The sequence below is a fragment of the Myotis myotis genome, unplaced genomic scaffold (assembly GCF_014108235.1).
Source record: "Myotis myotis isolate mMyoMyo1 unplaced genomic scaffold, mMyoMyo1.p scaffold_m19_p_13, whole genome shotgun sequence".
Lineage (NCBI taxonomy): Eukaryota > Metazoa > Chordata > Mammalia > Chiroptera > Vespertilionidae > Myotis > Myotis myotis.
In genome coordinates, this window is record NW_023416317.1 from 17350908 (window position 1) to 17371653 (window position 20746).

Consider the following 20746-nt stretch of genomic DNA (forward strand, 5'->3'; position numbering starts at 1 on the left):
GCTGTTGTCATTGTTTTATTGACAATCTAAGGGAAAGGGGTCAGTGTTCAGCCGGGTACTGCAAGTTTTAAAAATTTTCAACACCGGTTGAAAATTGCTGCCCTAATCCTTGGCTCTGTGGCTTCTTACCACCTTGCACTCTTTTTGTAAAATATTTATTTTTGTTGTTGAGAGTATTACAGATGTCCCCTATTTCCTCCCTATTGCCCCTTCACCTGGCTCCTGCCCCACCCCAGGCCTTGCACTCTTACCTCGCCAACTCAAGTCTGCCCATCGTGAGCCTGCCTCCCCACCAGGAAGCCCCCAGCTTTGGGTTTCCTACTCTGTCTGCCCACCTCAGCCCTTCCTGCTGGTGGTGGCTGGGTGACCTCCCCTTGTGGTCCTGGGACCACGTCCCTCTAACTGTGCTCTCAGGAGGCCCTATCTCTCTGTCAGGGTCTGAATAGGAAAGAAGTCCCCAGGGTCAGGTCTCTGGATTTGCTTTAACCTTTCCTCCTACGTCTACCAAAAAGGGTTTTGTTCTGCTCACTGCCTGTATCTGAATGACAAACAGCTGTGACCCAGGCTGCCCTGGCACAGATGCTGAAGTTCTCCTAGAAGGTGTGGCCCTCACTTCGGAGTCCCTGTTACAAAGCTCCTCCCAGGAGACACTGTCCTATGAGACTGATGGGCCAGGTTTCCCACTCCTCCGTCCATGTGGCCATCTCCTCAAAGACTTCCCCCTGCAGCCTCTCACAGGGTCCCTGAGCAGGCCGACTCGAGGGGGCTGGATGTTAACAATGAAGAGAAGATGAGGATAAGCCAGTGAGTGCTCTAGGCAGAACTTTGCATGCAACTTGGTGAACTGATTGTCCTTTGCTCTCCAGGCACAAAGCAGCATAAAGCCCCTCCTGCTGACTTTGAGTGACCCAGTGGCAAAGCTCCCCCAAGCACAGAGAGACTGCTATCGCTGTGACAAACTTTCTCAATTGCAACCTGAGGTTGTCTTATGCTATGAAAATATCTTACTAAGTAAAACTACAAAGCAGCACAATGTCTAGCGGAAATCACTCATTTGAAAACTCTGGTTGATCAGTACTGATTATAAATTTTCCCTTATACCTCCAGTCTGTTAACAGGCCACTGAACTCCCCCCGCACCCCAGGTTTGGTATCAGCAGTTTACTGGGCAGAGTAGTGTGCAACGAGCCATTGATGCAATGGCCTGCTACAGGTATGCGCTCACACACACACACACACACACACACACACACACACACAAATCACACACATTCACACTCACACAAACACATACACTGACACAAGCACACACACACTGATACACACTCACACACATGCCATGGGCAAGTGGGCCTTCTCAGCCTAGAACAAACAAGCTTTTGGAAACCTCAGAGCATAATCACCAGTGAGGGGAGGGGAGACATGGCGTGGGGATCTGGGAAATGCTCCATAGATATGATCCGTGCTGCATTTCTCAAGGACTTCTGATGTCGTTATTTTGCAAACTTCCATCAGTCCAGGCAAGTATCATTCAAAGAAGGTGAGAGGGAAGCAAACCAAAATTTCCAAAGGAAATTAAGATGAATTTGGAAAAGGAGGGAACGTTTGTATGTGGAGGTGTGGACAAGTCACAGGAAAGAACACCTGGCCATGCATAAGGTGCCAAATCTGACCCCACTTCACTCGCCCCCACTCGTCACTTACTAGTGTCCTTTCTTTTGGGTCCACAAAGAGCTGACAAAGATTGCATAGAAATTAATTCAAATTAAAGAAAGGAACAGTTTTGAATTAGAATTCCGTGTAAGTAGGGAGTACATAAAATCATTTCATAATCCAAGAATAAATTAGTCTTGCCAGGTACCTTCCATACAGATGAACCCATAACTGGGTCGCTGAGCTTGTCGTCCTCTGACTGACAATTTGGGGCTTTGCTAGAAAAGGATACAGCTCAGCCAGGATTGCTGCTCTGCCCACGGTTTTAGGACAAGGGAACATCGTTGGTTGAAGGGAACATGGTGGTGGTGGTGGTCACAGTCACAGTACTACAGTCTGTGACCACCTGACACGTCTACAGCCTGGTACCACTTGCCCAAGCATGGCGCACCTAGGGATTCTTTACTCCTCACAGCACCCCGTGACACAGGACTATCATGTCTTCGCTTTATGGCGGAGGAAACGGAGGCGTCTAGCGGTTAAGGAACTTGTTCGATGAGCTGGTGGAGAGCAGGGATTTGACTCCAGACCTGGGTGTGCTCTTTGATGTTGTCCTATCTGCCTATCTGTTATATTACAGACACTGACGGATGTGAGATGGATCCACTCCCTCCCAAAGGAGACACAATATGCTGAACTGTCCAACACAGTTTAACATATTTCATGTCTTGTTTTGTCTTAAAGTTAAAAGTTTCTAAATTAAATAAACAAAAAAATGGTATGGCTCTGAGAGGTCTGCAGTGGGTAGAAGTTTCCATAAAAGGTGAAGAAGATGCTGTAGACCAAGAACACAAAAAACCAATGTCTTTTTCCTAGAAATCTAAAAGTAAAATCAGGGCCGAATTCTTTCTGATGGGTGATGTGAAAGTGCTCCAGTAACGAAGCAAGTCTCCCGCAGACAACCTGATAATGCCGTTCTAGAAACAGAAACTAGGTTCAAAACAACCTCCATCCCACCAATTCCCAATGCTCTCCTCCCTTCTTCTTCTTCTTCTTCTTCTTAGAATTGTTTTGATGAGGTTTTGTTTTTGTAGATTTATTGTCCCATATGTATACAGATGCCCTAATCAGATTTTAATGTTTGCAGGTGATAACCCAGTTAGCAGCCAGAACAATTCAGCATAATTCACTGACACAAGACTAACAGGAAGTGGGTGCTTCTCTGGGGTGATTCAGCAACAGCCTCTGTGAAATAGTTTCAGCAACTCACCTTAGGCTTAAACGCAATGACCTTCAAAACCATCTCGACAGTGAACACCCCAGTGAAGACCATGTTCAGGATGTCCATGGCGTCATTAAACATCTTGGACTGCTCATAGTGCTGTGGATGGAGACGGAAGAACAGCTCTCAGAGGCCCCTTCCAGGCTCACAGAAGGATGCCCCCAGCCCTTCCTCCTGGCAGGCGACTGCCCTCTGAGGACACAGGCACCCTCTCCCAGTGACCCCACTGGCACTGTCAGGTCACAAGCCCTCCCCACAAAGTGCAGGGGCCTTGGCAAGGTGAGGATGACTGGATGCTGAAGGGGAAAGACATCAATTGCCTCTGCTCAGGATAAAAGGAACCCATCCCTCCTTCTGGCAGAGATCACACTCAGCGCCATGACCCAGGCACAATGCAGAACCCACCCAAATGTCCATGAATAAAGGTAGGATTTGCTTAGGCATACATTTTATGCCATTTAGTTCCATGTTCAATAAAAGGCAGCATTATCTTGACTTCCCCCTTCCCCTTATATCAGCACATGGTCCTTCTCATGCATAAAGGTTTCTCACATTAAAGGAAAGCATTAGGAAATCTGTCACTGGCTGTCTTTAGACCCATTTTCCAGATAGCTCTGGGAGTTGGCTTGCTCACGCTCTTCAAGTCAGTGTGAAAACTGAATCTAGACCTTGGTTTTTCCTTCTTGTCCTAATGCAACTAGACAATAAACTACTGGAAAGGTTAACTAGTAAGTCTAGTAATTATAGTGTTTATATTAAATATATAGAATTATATTAAAAGCTAATACACTGTAATCCAGTGTGGCCCACTGAGGTGAGTTGTACTCCTCGCCCCCAATGTGAGCAGAGAATAGCTGTGATGCAGACCAAACTCACTACTCCATGAACGGGAGGGTCCCCACCGCACACTGAGAGCTCCTGAGGACAGGATGTGACTTGTATGCTGTTTTCCAACACTGGGTGACAGGCCCAGAGCAAAGTGCCCGGCACAAATTATCCAACGTGAACTTTGTATCCGAGGCAGGCATGATGGCCTTCCCATTTTAGCAATGAAGAAAGCAGCCTCGGGATGTAAATAACTTTCCCAAGGTTGCCCCCTCTCCCCTGCCCCCAGTGAGGAGTCCAGGCAGGATTGGAAGCCATCTGTCCAACTCCACATACACAAAGCGGCAGTCCTCAACCACTCCCTGGCCCCAGGAGCCCCAGTAAAGGTTACAGAATTGAATGCTCGGGCTCCACGGAAATGTCACCTATGGCCACGCCGTACAGACAGTCTCTTAAACTCCCACCGTGATGACAGTTAGCCAAGACCGGACTCGGACCAAACTACAGCCCTGACTCATCAGAAATCAAACCCATCCTCTGGTGAGAGGCTGGCCTCCCACCCTCACATCCGGGGCACCGACTGTGCGGAAGGCCCAGACACGATCCCCATCTCCACGCGCCTCCATCTTTACCTGCATGGCCAAGCAGAGTGTGTTGAGCATGATGAGGACAAACATCATGTATTCGAAAGGCGAGGAGTTCACCACGTACCAGAACTTGTACTGGTAGGGGTTTTTGGGGATGTATCTCCGCACGGGGCGTGCTTTCAAGGCGTATTCAACACACTGACGCTGCAGTGGGAGAAAAGAGCAACAAGGGGTCCTGAGGGAGGACGAAGCTCCCACCTGCTCTGAAAGAGCCGGCACGGCACCTGCTGGGAGGGACCCGGGACCCAGGGGAAAACTACTTGGCAGCCCCCGTGGACACCACTCTGCATCAGGAACAACGGGCCCCCAGCTCCATCACCTCCTCTGATTGTCACAGCACCCGCGGGGTGCCCAGATCCCCCAGACTGCTTCTATTTTACTTATTACAAAACTGAGCCAAGCCTTGGTCTGCATGGTTCAGTGGTTAGAGCACCAGCTTGGGAACTGAAGGGTTGCGGGTTCGGTTTAGGTCAAGGGCACATACCTGGGTTGCAGGTTCCCATCCCAGTTGGGGAGCTTGGGGAGGCAACCAATTGATGTGGCTCTCTCACATCCATGTTTCTCTCTCTCTTTCTCTCTCTCTCTCCCCTCTTCTCCTCCCCCTCCCTTCTACTCTCTCTAAATCAATGGAAAAAATATCCTCTAGTGAGGATTAACCAAAACAACCAACCAACCCACAACTGAGCCCAGAGCTGCAAATGGCCCGCCTGAGATCACACGGTGCACAAGCAGAGACATGGGCCTTGCCCCAATTCTCGTTCCTACCCTTGTCTACGCCAGTGGGTTAGACCTCCAGTTCTCTTGCCCACACTGTCCCCTAGGAGAGGAGACCAGGTCACGAAGAGGCACAGACATCCCCAAGCCCCCGACAGGCTGGTTCATTGCCTGAGACTAGAGCCCCACAGCTGCTCCAGGATGGACCCATGCAAGTCACCTCTCAGGACGGAGTGTGTTAACTGTGAGTGACTAACGGTGAGCTAGCTGTGTGTCCATCTGCAAGCGTTTGAGGCTCAGGGGCTTGCCGTTCTCAGACCTCTGGGTCAGTAACGATGGCCTCCCCACTCACTCTGGGGCCGAGACTGGTCCACCCTTTGCAGTGAGCCCGGGAGGAGCCTCCAGCCCCGACAGCTCGGCATCAGGCGCTGCTGGCACCTTGGCCCAGACCTACTCCCATTCTTCTGCTTAGACTCAGCTCTGACTGACTTCAGACAGGCTCCCTCCTGTCTGGGCCCTGGCCCTGCTATGACCTCACACAGTGACTCCAGGAGAGTCCCCCCACCCCCAAGCTGAGTCTGCTCTGGATCTCGGTGGTGACATAATTTGGGCTCTGGTGCTGCCCAGCCGGGGGTGAGGAGCGGAGCCAGGCCTCCCTCTGACTGTCACTGGTGGAATCTGCAGCGATGTCCTGACAACTCAAAGCAACAGCTTCCTAGGAACCAAGCCAGCACTGTCCTCATGTGTCCCCCAGTGGGCATGGCTGCAGCCGAGACAGCAGACTGCCTCACCACAGCCACTTCCCCCAGGAAGCCCAGGCTGGCAGACTATTCTTGCTCACTCTGTCATCATCAAACCAAGATGCCAATGATAGAGGACCCGGGGAAACTCCCAAAGCAGCATCTCCAGCTCACAATCTTTTAAGGCTGAAAGGGGCCTCTACAGGCAGCTCCTGAATGCCCTCAATTTAGACACAGACCAGACCCAAAGGGGATCAGGGACACACCCACAGTCCCTGAGCAGGTGCAGGGAGACCGGGACCAGGATGCAGGCTACTTGGCTCCCTCGCACCATCACACAATCAGAGCCAAGGCCGCTGCTTCTATCGGGTTGGTTAAAACAAGGTGCTAGATAATGAGAGATTGATGCCAGGGCGATCTTAGTCCCAACTTTAAAGTTAGCGCCTCTTCCTGTGGTGTGATAGCGCACTTCCTCCTAACCAACGGTTCCCAACCAGGAGATATCTGACAACATCTGGAGATGTTTGGGGTTGTCACCAAAAACAGGGGTTGGGGCGTGCTACTGCAATCTAGCAAGTAGAGGCCAGGGATGCTGCTAAACACGCTACAAAGCACAGCAATAACTCTCGACCTGAAATGCCAACAGTGCTGAGGTTGAGGAGATAAAAGACGGTCGTTAGGAGCTCTGGGAGCATCACTGGTGCCTTCCGGCCTCTGGACACACCACCAGATGAGACTGAGAGCTGTCACCGGTGGGTCGACCACAGAGGTGGCCCAGGTCTAGGGGTGGATCCCACAATAACAAAGTCAAGTCTGAATCTGACAACCTCACTTTCAACAGCAATGACTCAGACTGGCCATGGGTGTGCTCTGAGCAGGGCCCAAAGCCCAGGGACACACACAGGCAGCACCTTCCGCTGTGCATGGTGATACCATCCACAGAGAAGTAATCCCTCTCCTGCTCGAGGGATGGAAGCCCAAACAGTGTGTGACTTTAACCTGATTTTTGTCCAGCTCACAGTTCTTATACTCTTTTTCTCCCTGCTCCTGGAACGTGACAATGACGAAACCCACGAAGATGTTCATCATGAAGAAAGCGACGATGATGATGTAGATGATGAAGAAGATGGAGATCTCTACGCGGTAGTTGTAGATCGGGCCCACGTTCTCTCCGTTCGAGTCGATGGCTTTGTACAGCAACCTGGAGAGCAGAAGGACCCAATGAGCCGACAGCCCCACCCAGTCTGGGAGCCCCACCCCACTGCCTTCCCAGGGCGTCCCTCTTCTGCATGTCCCCATGGCACCGACGGTCAGACCCCGCACGGGAGCCCCCTCCCCGAGGCCCCTACACACAGGCGGGTCTCTGAGGCACCCTGGTTAGTGTGAGGCCCAGTCAGCCCAGCACTTAGGTGGGGCAGCTGGGATATATTTGTGATTGATGCTTGGAGGAATGAGAAACAAAAGATTTCACAAGTATTCAATCACAGTCCTTCCTATTCCCAGGTAGAAGAGGAGGAACGTCTCATGTTAGGCACTGGCTGAACTGAAAACTGCACACTGACAAAGACAATAGCAAGCAACCATGGATTTCCAAAGAACTCAGAGAGCTTCCCCAAACGGAAACACACACTGAATTAAATACAAGCCAGGCAGAGCTCCACAGGGAGAGGGGACATTACTATAAGGCCCCAAGTTAAATTCAACCCCATTCTGATGCAGAGTCACCACTTCCAGGGCACCCACCCCTGGGTGCGCTATGCTACACACCTTCACATCCATCTGCAAAGGCAGACATCATTGTCACCCCATCGGATGGGAGCTGAGAGAGGGAGCTCAGTGCCCAGGGTCACACTCCTCAGGGGCAGACCCAGAGTTGAGCCCAGTTCCTCTGAGCCCCAAGTCCCAAGCTTGTCCATTTCCCCTCAGCTACCCCCATGATTTGCTAAAGCACAATGTTCGAAACCTCAGACTCAAAACCTCCGTAGAGTAAAAGATCTTACTCCACGCCTCTTCTCTCCTCAGCACCAGTTCCCTAATGAGCAGCCCCGCCCAGCCGTCCTTTCCCTGCAGGCTCTCCTGCAGAGCTCCCTGGCTCTCTCGTGCATCCAGAGGGGGTCTGCCAGCCTGAGAAGACCAGCCTGTCCACCTTCTGCAGTCCCTCTAGGCCTGGGAACTTGACATTCAGGAATCCATCTAGGTACCTATGCTCTGGTGGCAGGAGCTAGAGGTGGGGTGGGGCAGCAGAGAACAGAGAGTAGCAAGGGTACAAGAGACCCTCCTTTGGTATTCCACCTCCTTCCTTCTTCCTGCTTTTCTTACCTGCCCATCAATACCCTAGCCATTCTTCAGGACCCTATTCTGCACACCTGTGACACACCAGACCCTCCTGCCTGGTTTGATCACCTGACACACTAACTGAATTTGGGCTTTGAAGGGAGGAACCATGTCGAGACAACTGTTTTTTCCCACGGTGCCTAGCAGAACATGTCACCTGGAGCTGGTACCAAAAGCACATTTGATGAATGAGCATGTGAGTGCCTCTGTGAAAGACATGGCACAATGGCAGCCATCCACACCTGGCACATATTAGTACTAGGGATGGATGGATGGGTGAGTGGATGCATGGGTGGACGGATAGATGGGTGGATGGAGAGATGGATGGATGGGTGGATGGGTGGATGGATGGATGGATGGATGGATGGATGGATGGATGGATGGGTGGATGGATGGATGGGTGGATGGATGGATAAATGGCTTAGGACATTATCAAGTTCCTATTTAGTGACCCTATTTAGCTTTACTGACATGGCTACCAATGGGAGTTGGCATGACAAACAAATGCCTCTGAGGGCTCCCCATTTCCATCCAGAGCTGCTCCCCAGGAGCCAGCTGAGATGAGCCCCTGCCTAGGAGCTATGCCCTCCTCTCCTGGTTCCCCAAATCTGAGAGTCCTGAAGGCTGGCCACAAAGCTTAATCCTTTGTCTAATCAGACAGAGGGGCCCTGTGGGCCAAGAAGTGATTGATAAGTGGCCCAAAGTTTAAAAATCACAGGGAAAGCCTGAAACTGCCGAGAAAAGCAGGACTCACTCAGGAGAGAAGGATGGCTGGAGTGCCCTGAGGCCGGAGGCGCCTCCCTGCGGACGTCCCTCTGTACTTACTCAGGCCAGCCCTCGAACGTGGAGACCGTGAACAGCGCCATCATAGCAGAAAGGACATTGTCAAAATTGAAATCGCTATTTTGCCAGAGCCTCTCATGGACCACAGGGTTATCAATCTCCCCGTCCTTGTAGAGGATGAAAAGCCCCCTAGAGAGGAAAAGAAATGTGGGTCGTCTTGGCGTGACGAGAAATCGGTCACAGCTGCCCCATCCCCACACTGCAGGCACCGACACGCTTGGTCCGCCAGCCAGGCCACTGACCTGAGCGTGGCACCGCCTGCGTTTCTCCTTCTCCTGCCCTGTATTCAATCTCCTCTCCAGTTCACATAACTGTCGAGTAACTACTAGCTTAATGAGTATTCTCCAGAGCAACTAGGCAGCCACCGGCATATGCTGGATAACGAACGAAAACTACCAAACAATAAGCATTTCTCATACGCACTGGGCTCAGCATGTACACCGAAGAACCAAAAGCTTCGGCCTTGGAGAATTCCATAAGCTCTGGAAACCAGCCCAGGCATCCTCTTAATCTGCATTTTAGCTTTAATTGAATTCCTTCTTTATACCAACAATATCCCCACTTCCCCCCAAGATTCTATAATTTCTGGCACATGATATTTCTCATAGAATTTCATTTCTGGAAGGAGTCAATGTCTTTGTTTTACAGATGAGGAAGCGAGGCTTGGAGGGGGAAAGGAAGGTGACGTCACACTGTTGCTGCTCAATTTCAGGGGCGCCCTCCACCCCCAGCCCACAGGCCTGGTGCCCCTGGAGGGGCAGAGCCAGCGCATTACATTGGTGTTCTCTGACTGCACCTTCTGCTAAAAAGAAACCCCAAACCAGTGGAGGCAGCTGGACCTCCCTTGGGGACATCATCAAAGGATGGGGACACAGGGACTTCTGCACAGTCTTAGACTTTAGGCCAGGGGTGGGCAAACTTTTTGACTCGAGGGCCACAATGGGTTCTTAAACTGGACCGGAGGGCCGGAACAAAAGCATGGATGGAGTGTTTGTGTGAACTAATATAAATTCAGAGTAAACATCATTACATAAAAGGGTACGGTCTTTTTTTTTAGTTTTATTCATTTCAAATGCGGCCCGCGGGCCGTAGTTTGCCCACGGCTGCTTTAGGTCATGGTTTCCGTGTCTGCCTTCACATTCTTTTGCATGGCTTGGGATAAGAGGCACGAGTATTTCCCACCTTATCTCGCCTCTGTCTGTTCTTGTGAATGGAAATATGGCCAAAATGTGGGTGGCAGGAAACCTATCAGAAGATGGCAGCCAGCACCTGAATTCCAGGGAGTTGAGCTATGAGTTCTGGTTTGCGGAAAAATTACCCATGTGGCTGTAGGGCAAGTATGTCAAACTCACGGCCCGCAGGCTGCATGCCTCATTTATTTGGCCTGTGTTAGCCTTTGAGTTTGACATGCTTGCTGTAGGGTGAGATTTCTGGGGCATTTCAATTGTTATTTTAGGGTTTAGTCCCCTCCCCTCTAGTTTGTAGAGTCTATACCAAACATCAAAGGCCATCTCTCCATTGTTTTGAGGTGATGAAAAGCTTTGTAACTAGATAGAGGTGGTGCTTAAACCGCAAAGAGATTGTGCTAAATGCCACTGAATTGTATGATTTAAAATGGCTAACTTCATGTGATGAGAATTTCACCTCAAACCAAAAGAACAAACAAAAAAACCCCAGAAACCCTCCATCGCTGCAGCTGTGGGCTGAGCACACAGGCCTCAGGGAGCCCACGCCTTTTGAAATGCCAGCACAGGCGAATCCTGCAAGTCTTCCATTTGTCCTTCCCAATTTCCCACTCCTGTGTGCGGGACATTCACCTGCATTCCTCAGGGTTACTTTTGGCTTCATCTGTGCAGCGATAGAACTTTCCCTGAGTACAAAACAGACACAGAGAGTCAAAGGCAAGCTTGCCCCTGAAGAGATCATCTGGGCCTCATGCCCCAAGGCACGTCCTGTACCTTGAACAACTGGACCCCGATGCAGGCAAACATGAACTGCAGAAGGGTGGTGACGATCATGATGTTGCCGATTGTCCGGATGGCCACAAAGACGCACTGGACGACGTGCTGGGGGAGAGAGCAGGGAGAGGATGAAGGGGAGACTAATACCAGCCAAGACTGTTTATGTGTCTGCGCATCTGCATATGACTTCCTGACTTTGTGGGGCTCTGTTAACTGTGGGGAGTTAGCCCTAGTGCATCATGGCTGCCTGGGAAGAGCACCTTGTAATGGGTCCCACCTTGGCTTCCTCCCACGGGGCGGGGGGCGGGGGGCGGGGGGGCGGCACTGCCTGGCACATAGGCCCACAGGACTTCCCACCCCATAAAAAAACTTAGGAAAACATAAACCCTCTTTTGTACAACCTGCATGAGAATAGATTTAAAGACCAAAGTAAACACCATTAATAATATAAAAGTAATAAATGCTGAGTAATTAAAGAAAATATTTTAAATAAATGAAAATAAAGGCAATCATAACACTTAAAAATGGTATCAGGTTTGAAAGAGGACACTCCACTGGGTAGAAATGCCCTTTTCAAAGGTGAACCCACTTTAAAATCCATCAGGTCTCAGCCCAGCGCGAGCCCAGCAAAGTCAGTAAATAGAGCTAACCCCGCCGAAGCCAGCCCAGCCTGCAGGAGAGAGGCCCAAACCTTAAGTCCTTTTGCTCTGTTGATGGCCCTGAGCGGCCTCAGGACCCTTAAGACCCTGAGAATCTTCACCACCGAGATGGCACTGGATCTAAGGGGAGAAACGGGGAGGAAAGAAGGCAGAGGGCATTAGAGTTGGATGAAACACGGAGACTGTCACACTTGGCTCTCATTTTACTACCACAGCACAGCGTGGTGGGTCCCGTGTGGAGCTGAGCTAACCTCTCCCTGAGACTTGTCTCAGGCCCCTCCTAGGTGAAAATTTTAGAGGGTAAAGGAAAAGGGTCATATGTCCTGGAGATCAAGGGAACCTTCACTACCCAAAGTAGAAAGGGCTCCAAGAAGCCACCTGGCCCACGTCCCTCCCATACAGATGGGGAAGCAAGAGGATGCCCTCAAGGTCCTGGGGCCAGCCCTGGAGGAAGCTGGATAAAATGCTTTGAACTAGAACTTGGCTTCTTTCACTCTCCGTTGAAAGCAGATATCACAGAGAACAATAAGTCCAAGCTAGCAATGGGCACGAAAAGGACAAGAGAAACACAGGAAAGCAGGGACTGCCCAGGGCTTTCTGACCTAGGTACCCATTAAGCTTTGCCAGGTACCTAAGTGTGATTATTAAAATGATGCCCAGCCTTTACGAATCATGTTGAAATTCCTCATGTAAACCATCCTGCCCAGCAGTCCTGGTGTGTACGCACCCACACCCCGGAATACTTACTGGATCCCAAAGGACACCAGAGACACCCCGACGACCAGCATGTCCAGCAAGTTGAAGTAGTTCCGGCAGAAGGCCCCTTTGTGGAGGAACGCTCCAAAGGTCGTCATCTACGGGCAGAATCTGGGTGAGCTGACTGGTTTTCCTCCCCAGAGGAAGAGAAACCTGGGCTCTTTACAACCCTGGAGGACAGTCTATCTTTACTAACAAGCGTGCACTATGAAGCCAGAAATGTAAGCCAACAGGGCTGAGCATCTGCATAATTTGTTCAGAAATGGAAAAAGGGAAGCTCACTTTGGGGACATATTAAAAGAAGAGAACAACTTAGACTTTATTACAGCAACAACAAATTTCAAACATGAACAACACTGGCATGTCCAGAGAGCCTGTCTCAGGAGAGAGTCCACATGACCATACTTGCTGCCCAGACAACTTGGCTTCCCCACACAAAGCTGCTTCAGGCCCTGAGTCCCTGGGAGAGTCTACACTGTTCCAACCCAGAGGCTGGACAAAGCGCTAGGGCCTGGCCGGTGTGGCTCAGTGGCTGAACTTCTTTCTACTCATGAACCAAGGGGTCACTGGTTTAATTTCAGGTCAGGGCACATGCCTGGGTTGCAGGCTTGTGCAAGAGACAGCTGATCGATGTTTCTCTCTCTCAGCAACGTTCCTCTCTCTCTCTCTCGCTCTCTAAAATCAATAAAAATATTTTTTTAAAAGTGCTGGGGCCCAGTACTCACCGGCTCTGTCTACACAGAAACCAGTACTTTGCCAGGGAGGCCTCTTCCTGCTCCTAATGGTCCTTAGTGGTACATCCACTGTACCCAGCTCTTCCCACTCAGTTCTCTAGGTGGAGAGGTGTGGCTAGGAAGCGTCACCCACGTCTCACCTAAGTCATCCCACTGCTCTCCAGTCACAGCCCTCAAGCACCTGGAGCCCACACCGTGGGTGCTCCCGTGAGGCTCTTACTGGTGATGGGGAAGGAGTTGGGTGAGGAAGTTCCCCAGAATGGAAACAGCAAAACACAAAGAATTCAGTGTTTATACAAAAAATAAATTAAAAAAAGTAAAAGAGTGGGGAAGACTCAGGTAAGTGTCAGAGAGGAGAGACAGAGTTGGGAACTAATAAAATTGGACCATATGAAATTGGCAACACTCAACCTTTTTCTGACTTACAAAAATGGTAATTTCATGTGTTAAATCAAATAACCAAAAAGCCTTCCAAATTTTCACAAGGCCACCAGGAACCACCATTTCATACGTCGGATGCTTCTTGGCAAATCTCCGTTTTCTGAATCCTTGCTTTAGCTTATTTTCCGCTCTCTAAAATACTTTCAAAATCATGAATGACATGGAAGGTTTGTGTGACTGAGGTAAATATACAGAAATTGAAAAGCAATATATTTTTTTCCTTTTAAATAAACCTGTATTTCATTTGCCCCAAAGCCGGAAAGTAACTACTTCATTTAACAACTAAGACATGTGGAAAATAAAATAAAACCTCAATTAACCAGGCTAACAGACTAAGTAGAACATTTCCCCATTTGGTTTAAGGAAAAGAAGGGAAATTTTTTTTAAAAGCAGCTGGGATCAAGCAGAGGTTGGGTGAGTGCCCTTCACCCCACGCCCACCCACTGCCTTCCGCCTCTGTGCTCCTTACCGTGGAGACCGCTATTAGAATCTGCTCACGGACCTGGGCACGGGTCTGACTTAGAACTGACAACCAAATTCACTGGCTTCAAGGCAAGAAAATGAACTAAAATGTTTAGATTTTTAACTAATGTTTACACAGAGATTGGTTGTTTAGTTGGTGTTGCACTGTTTTCATTGCCAAGTAATAATAATAATAATAGAAAGAAAATAAATACCCTATTCCTGAGCCATGCTAATTGAGGTTTCATTTTACAGAAGATTTTGTAAAGAGCCCAAGTTCCATAGTAGTCTAACGTAAAATACATTTCCCCCCCCTGAGATGAACCCACAAAAAAAACCTCAAAATGGTTTAAAGAAAACTGTGGTTAAAATTCCTCATTTCCCAGCTCATCGCCCCACGGGGAGATGATTTGCTCTGACAGTTGTCACAAGCCACGTTATCCAGGACTGCTAGGACCCACACCACTTCGCGAGTCGGGGGCAGGGGGTGCTGGGCTCTCTGCGGTTGGTCTCCAGGCCGCTGGGTGCGCAGGAATGAGCTCCCCGGGCGGCTCTCACTCTCAGTACACGAACCGCATGCAGCAATGGCACCTGTTAGCTCATGCATGGGCAGTACATTTAGGGCACCCTGGCCAAAAGGTGCTCCTTTTGTCTGTGTAAATGTAAGCCCATCCATTAAAACAGATAGAAAATATCTTAACACAAACAGATTCAAGTTATCTTGCAAATCCTGTTGCAAGAAAATAGTGCTATTACTATTTTTAGGCCACTGGATCGTAATTCAGTCAAAAACACGAGAAGAGATCCATGCCCTTCACGGGATAAATGCATTTCCTCCGACTCTGATGCCGGGAAGGGTGGGAGAAACTTCACACATGGTGATGTGTCTGTGATCAGTTGACACAGTTCAGAGGATATAAAAAAAGAACAAAGCATCATTTCCAATCACTATCATGAAGCCACAGGAAGTCCTACATGCATCAAGGATTAAAAGGAAAGAGCAAAAACAGGCTGAAGTTTCAGGGGAAAAAAAATCCTCTGATTAAAAAAATAAAAAGTATACGCTTGATCACAGACAGAAAAACAAAAAACAAAAACCACAAAAATAATCCAAAGCACTTGACGCTGCTTTGCGGTGTGTCACACGCAGGAGCAGGCCCCTTACACACACCCTGCGGAACCTGTTACCTTCAAAACAATCTCAAACGCAAAAGTAGCTGTGAAGACATAGTCTGCATAACCTAGCATCTGGAAAGCAAGCAGAGAAGTGAAACTATTATTGCTACAGCGGCACTAGAATATGTGAGGATCAATGAAAACGCCATTACCTTTAACAGGATTTCAACAGTAAAGATGGCTGTGAAAGCATAGTCAAAGTAACCCAGTATCTGAAAGGCATAACAACGACATGAGAGAAAGGCACCCGGACAGGCCCCACAGCCATACGCCCAAGGGTGGAATCCCACCTGCAGTCGGAGGCCCTCCCGGGACAAGCCTGTCTCTCTGGAGGTAAGCGCAGAAATGCTCACAAATGCCAAGAGCACTTGGAACTACTTACCTCCTCAGCCGCTCGTGCCCACCCTCCCCAGTCTCACGTCTCAGACAGAGACTCGTTTCTAAACGTGCTTTATTAATAACCCTTTCTCATCGGAGCACCACGTTGACACATTACTCGTGGCACCAGATAAATTAGAGCCTCACACACATCTTGAATTTCTAACTGCATCCTTGGCTGAATGAAATATGTTGCCATCCAGCTGAGCTTTAGATTGGTGGGGAAATATAAATAATGATGCAAGAGGCATCAAAAGGGGCCGGAAGCTTCCTCGAGTCCCCTCCAATGCCAGCCCATTTCCTCAGGGAGTTAAGTACCCACCCCCTCCCCGCACCCCGATGTGTGGGGCTGGGTAAGCCCTCAGGGAAGTTTCACTCACCACCTCACTCACTCTGCATCAAGCCCTCTCTCTCCCAACACTGCTTTTTAACCTCACTGGGCCCACCCGAAGAAGAGGTGACCCGGTTAACGAATCATCAGTCCAGGCTACTTGGTCAGTATTCCTGAGAATACCGTCTATTCTCCAACCGGCTTGCCCCTCTGGGGTCTCTGCCTTTCTCAGAGCCGTGGGGGAGGAGAGAGGGGCAGGTGGGCTGCAGCAAGAGGTCTGACTGCCACTGAAGGAAGACTGCTCGCGGGGACCTCAGCCACCAGGAGACAGTGGAGACCACCAGGAGAAGCAGCCGTCTCAGCTACTTACTGTTGTGACAACTGTGGTCTTAGGTTGAAAGAACTGAGCAGATCAGCATTGGGAAGGAGTCTGGTAACAAGCCAGGTACTCCTTTCCTTTAACAGATGAGGCTACCGGGGAGGGCACAGGGCTGCCTGCCCGGGCCACGAAGCCAGTCCTGGCATCACGGAGCATGGAGCGAGGCCTGCAGAACGCTAGCTGGGAGCCACGGGCCCAGCTGCTGAAGTGTCCACCCCAAGGAGGCCTTTGCTCTCTGTTACAATAAGGTGAGGACCTCTGCCCCAAAGCCAGCTCTCCTCAGCTCGAGGTTAAATTCTCTTCTCAGAGAGCATTCATTATCCAAAGGGCATCCATTTTTGAATATATAAACTTTGCGTATCTGTGTTTCTGGCCAGGCCATGCAAAGCATGTCACCCTCTACAGGCCTCTGCCCCTCCTCCTCCTTTCCTCCACGGTCACAGCAGGACTTTACTGCTGACAGCCCCTGGGCGGCCAAGAAAAGCATGCTGCCCACGCCCGAGGGTCAGCGCTCTCAGATCCACTTGGCCTCCTTTCTCCTTTTCATTGATAAGTCAGCGGAGTTCAAAAGCAAAACAAAAAGTACTGTAGGATCGCAATTACATGAGATAAAGTCGTCAAATGCACAGTCAGAAAGTGGAATGGAGGTGGTCAGGGGCTGGGAGGGGACGTGGGGAGCTGTCCAGTGGACACAGCTCCTGTCATACAATGCCCATCACTACGAATACCGTCTGTACACTCAAAATGTTGTTAAAAGGGTAGACCTCATGTTAAATGTTACCACTATAAAAAACAACAACTGTGCTTTAAAAAGCAATGCACACACACAGATGTACATCTATTTAAAAACAGCATTCTTGGGGGAAGCAGCAGGGGAGTAAACTCATGGGCAAGTAATGGGCAAGTAACTACAATAAAAAATGAGACTATGAGGCCCCGATGTAAATTAATTCTCCGTCAATCTGTGTTCCAGGCGAGCTCCGGACCTAGTCTGCCGTGTGATGGTATTTTTCCCTTCGGTCTCATGTTTATCATGGAACTCAACGACACGGGTCTTTGTTCCATTTGCATGTAGAGATTAAGACAGGCTCGGGGCTGTTATCGTTACATCAGCACCAGCACGTGCCTTGGAGGAAAGTTCTTTATCTTCCTGTCAGAGTGTGTGTTTATCAGTCTGATAGGCTGGGTTTGCCAGGCTTCAAACCGAGAGGCTGGAAATGGAAAGACCGCACGAGAGTTGGTGGTCACAACCGAAATCCTGGGGCACTGATCTGGTGACTGGTTTTAATCCTCAAATCTCTAAACCTCATGAGCAGACACAGGTCCCACGCAGGCACGGCAGCGACGCCTGATGGCCTCATGCCGGCCGCCCTCGCCTGGGAGGGTTCTGAGTTACCATCTGAAACTGCGCTGCAGTATCAGGGCGGAGAGGCAGCAGGTCCTGGTTCCAAACCGTCTCACGCTGGGACTGTTCGGCGGAACCAGCTGCCTGCTAAGCTGGGACTTCTTAGGCGAGAACTGTCTGGGCACCGTGCTGTCCAGCATCCGCAGGGCAAGGTGCCACCCCTACGCTATGAAACCCGTTCTAGAAAACTTAACCCTCCACTAGTTTTCTTCATAAAACCGCCTCTGCCCCACCTTCCTCTCACAGAACCACTCAGCTCCACACTGCATCACCTCCCTGACTTGTGTTTCTCCCCGTGACCCAGCCAGGTAGCTTCGTGACTGGCCATCCCTGTGGGACCGAAGTCTTCCCCTCCAGCCCTCAGGAAGCCCTGGGCATGCCTCACACCTCGTCTCAGTTTTACTTTCCCTCCTGCTGAGTCTCCCACTCGGCAGAAGCATCCAAACAGCACAGATGAGAACTGGGCCGTGGGAAAAAAGAGGGACCAGAATATTGGCGGCCAGGAATGTAGAGGAAGAGAAGTGGGCTCCCCGAATACACTACAAGTGATTTAAAATGAAGTTTAAAGTACACGATTCAGGAAAGCTTTGTCCTGATAAGACAAAACCTGGCTGGTGCTTACAAGTGGGAACCATGAAGTGCCTGCAGGGGACCGTGATGCCTACTCTAGCTTTTAGCCCCTTCGGCCTCCCGGGCTCTGCGTGGGCGACAGGAGAGGCCAGGGACGACCCAGGAACCCACCCGCCTGTCCTCGCCCGCTCGGTGGCTTACAATGTTCCTGAAGGAGTGGCTGCGGATGGGGTCCTCGGCGGCCAGGGACGCGCTGCTCAGCATGATGAAGACGAGGATGAGGTTGGTGAAGACGTGGTGGTTGATGAGCTTGTGGCAGCCCACGCGGATGCTGTGGGGAGAGCCGTCGCATGGACCTCGCCCAGCCAGCACCCCGGCCCCGCATGCTGGCCCGGGTCAGGCAGGGGCGGCCGTCGCTGTGCCGCCCACACCCACCCAGCAGACCAGAACCACCTGACCGTCGCCCCTCGAAACCCCTGCACGGCAGACCCTGCGGGCCTGGGTGCGGCTCTGTGTGGGAGCTCACGGACACCATCCAGAGTCCTTCAACGTGGGGACTGCCACCTGCTGAAGGAGAAGAGACTGAGGCTTAAGCCTGTGAAAGAACTGTCTCAGGATTTCCATCCCGGGCTGACGGTGACGTTTCCTGCTACAACATGAAGCCTGGCGCTTACTTTCCCGACCGAGAAGGGAGACTGAGGTGGGAGCTCATCATCGCAGCAGCTTGCAACAAATGGAAGGAGCGATCCCTTTCTCGTACTGCAGCGGGGCTGTGCTAACATAGGCTGCAGTGAGGGAGGCTTGATGAATGTCCTGTTATGTGGCGATTCGGTCATAGGACTGCAGCATTATTATTATTATTATTATTATTATTATTATTATTATTATTGTTATTTGGAGTTGACCCATAATGAGCACTCCTGAGAATGGAAGTGAGAGTTACATCAGCACGCAAGAATCTCACGAGGATCTTAGTGTACCTGCGGTAGGGCATCAGAGTCCCATGAAGCCCAGAGGGCAACATGTGCCGAGCGCCCCCGTCCAGCCCTCACCCCCACAATGGCTCCGTGGCCATCGGAGCTCCCTGCCGCCCCTGACGTCCGGGAGCTAGTCAGTACTTGACTACCCTTCACCCCAACACTTGACTTTAGAATTTAAAGATTTTTTTTTTTTTTTTGCCTATAGAATACATGTAGGTTTTCCTTTGGAAAGATTTTTTTCACTTTCAAAACTGGAGTCAATTCTATAGGAAAAGTGACTCCTTGCTTCAGATCCTCCCTTTGGGGCTGGTTAAGGCTGAAATGTGCCCTGGACCATCGGTGCAAGCTGATAGCAACTGAGTCTGAGGAAGGCTGCCCAGGGCTAAGAGCAGGGAATCAATCCGTCCTTCAATATAGGTAGACAGTGGGCTATGGGTGTCAGTAACATCAGGGATGCCCAAACTCTCAACAGTGATGAGTGGAAAAGCTATCATCAAATCTGCAAGTCTCTCAGGACCACAGCCGGCCTTGCTTCCCGCCTGTGTCTCCCGGGGCCTGAGAACCACAGAGTTCTTCTCCGACGGCCGGGAACTGCTCTTGCGATTCTAGAACCTCCAGGAGCCATCTATTCCCTCTGGCATTTCTCTCGGTCCCAGATGACGGAAAACCCAGAACCCAGCCAGTAAAGAAGCACCTTCCTCTTCCCGTACCTGTGAGCAAGGGCCATGCTCCTGGTGAGCAGCTTGTCATGCTAACATGAGCAACGCCATGTTAAGCAGGATGTCATAGAGCTGAACCAACTAGCCCAACCTAAAAGGTATCATTGAGCAATATTATTTATTGCCAGAAAAATCAACAGGGAAAAGTGATCAGCCGGACTAGATCTCAGGATGAAGATGCTGGGCAGAAGTCGGTGACAAAATCCCCACCCCCAAAGCATCCTAACAGAAGACCCAGGGGTGAAGAAAGGGTCCTTTGGATGGAGAACACGTCACAGGTGACCACCCAGGAAAGGCCAGAGCCGTGGGCTCTGAGGAGAGGCAGCTATTTCACCACTGCCGAGCCCAGCGCAGGGGTGAAGGGGAGGAGAATCTGGACTAGGCTCCTCCCAGCCCGGGCCACACCCCTGAGCCCCTACATCCAGGAAAGCAAGGCTAGGAAGAGATGAGCAGAGGACAAAGGCTGGGGCTGGGGAGGGGTTGGAGCCTGGGGGGGTGGGCTCCCTTGTTCAGGTCCAGAAAGGAGCCGCCCCGTGCCCAGCCACCCTCCCCATCATGCAACCTGGAGGGCACAGGGATGTGACTGGAGACGGGGTACTTACGGGTTGGTCTTGCTAAGAATGAAGAAAGCGCTCCCTTCCGGAATGGGGACGATTTTCTCTTTCATGTTCAGCTCCGAGATTCTGCGAGGACGGGGGCCAGCTGGGACCTCGGGTTCATCCTCCTCCTCCTCCTCCTCTTCCTCTTCCCCTACTTTA

At 50.6% G+C, this 20746-nt stretch overlaps 1 protein-coding gene across 1 annotated transcript in view; it reads right to left on the minus strand.

Moving 5' to 3' along the window:
* The window catches only part of CACNA1D (calcium voltage-gated channel subunit alpha1 D), a 105282-nt gene that overhangs the window by 54512 nt on the left and 30024 nt on the right, over nt 1-20746 (minus strand). The window contains 12 exon segments of the mRNA XM_036331883.1: nt 2923-3033; nt 4392-4550; nt 6860-7061; nt 9020-9166; nt 10855-10928; nt 10931-10986; nt 10989-11103; nt 11690-11777; nt 12405-12511; nt 15379-15438; nt 18491-18620; nt 20591-20741. Coding sequence (XP_036187776.1) covers nt 2923-3033; nt 4392-4550; nt 6860-7061; nt 9020-9166; nt 10855-10928; nt 10931-10986; nt 10989-11103; nt 11690-11777; nt 12405-12511; nt 15379-15438; nt 18491-18620; nt 20591-20741 — 1400 coding nt within the window.